The sequence below is a fragment of the Cryptococcus neoformans genome, chromosome 12 (genome assembly GCF_000149245.1).
Source record: "Cryptococcus neoformans var. grubii H99 chromosome 12, complete sequence".
Classification (NCBI taxonomy): domain Eukaryota; kingdom Fungi; phylum Basidiomycota; class Tremellomycetes; order Tremellales; family Cryptococcaceae; genus Cryptococcus; species Cryptococcus neoformans.
The window spans coordinates 1-1,027 of NC_026756.1; the positions used below are offsets into that span (position 1 = coordinate 1).

Genomic DNA, 1,027 nt, shown 5'->3' on the forward strand with positions numbered 1-1,027 from the left:
TCTGCACGTGATAGCGAACCGAACGGATCGATCGGTGAAAGAAAATTCCCACTTCGCACAGGTTTGAGCGGTCGGGAGCGGTTGGAAAAAAACAGCGATTCGCGCCCCATACAATTTTTTGCAAAGTGGTAACGACTTTGCAACTTCCAATCGTTAGTCATCGCCACTTGTCAGCTTCTCCCGTATTTTGTAATAATCGCAGCTTACTCGTGGAGATGAGATTGCAGACGCTTGGTGATGAGGTTGCAGACAGGGGCGTTACGATGGTAGAGATAGAGGTGCTTATGTGAAGGTTAAAGACAAACGTGGATGAGGGGAAGTATTTATGTAAATTAGAAATGTATGAAAAGAAGGATTTCGCTGCTGACAACGACGACGACTTCTTGTTTGGTTGAGGGTACAGTTGAATGGCCATTGGGCGTGCATGCGTGCAGCGTGCGTCTGCGTGCGCCAGCCAGTTGCGTGGCCATAGCGCGAACCAAATAAAGGGCGGCCTGCATGCAATGCCTATTTACCATGCTACTTTCCACGCTTTTCCAGCCGCGTGCCTTTTCCGATTCACGTTGGGTCCACGCTTCCTCCGACGCATGCCAGGTCCATGCCGGACCAGCTGCGTGCCCCAAACCTGTCCACGCGAAAAATTCCCACAGTGTGTGGTGGCATGATGGAAATGATCGGGCACAAATGGGTGACATCACCAATTTGATTGACATTTCCCCATTTTCGAACTCTGAGAGCTACAACTTTTGAGCTCGTCATTTATGTTGCTTCTGGCATACAGAACCTTTTTTTTTCCTTTTTTTCACATAAATGCCCACATATCTCCATAACAATGGGCATTTTCAAAACTACGGGCATCCGGATTAGATCCTGAGCTTTCCATTGATATTCATAAAAAGGAACCCCCGCATATAGATAAGTATAACTATCCATTTGTCGAACAACGCTGGACGGGATAATATTACGTAATGTCTCTTATCTCGGCAGGGACTTTTGGAGACGTATACATGCATATCTCCACAAGCAG

At 47.1% G+C, this 1,027-nt stretch overlaps 1 protein-coding gene across 1 annotated transcript in view; it reads right to left on the bottom strand.

Moving 5' to 3' along the window:
- Positions 1 to 203: 203 nt before the first annotated feature.
- The window catches only part of CNAG_06939 (hypothetical protein), a gene marked incomplete at its 3' end in the record, with an annotated part of 2,053 nt that continues 1,229 nt past the window's right edge, over positions 204 to 1,027 (bottom strand). Inside the window, exon 4 of the mRNA XM_012197846.1 lies at positions 204 to 281. Within this exon, the coding sequence (XP_012053236.1) occupies positions 204 to 281 (78 nt within the window). The remainder of the gene's footprint in view (positions 282 to 1,027) is intronic.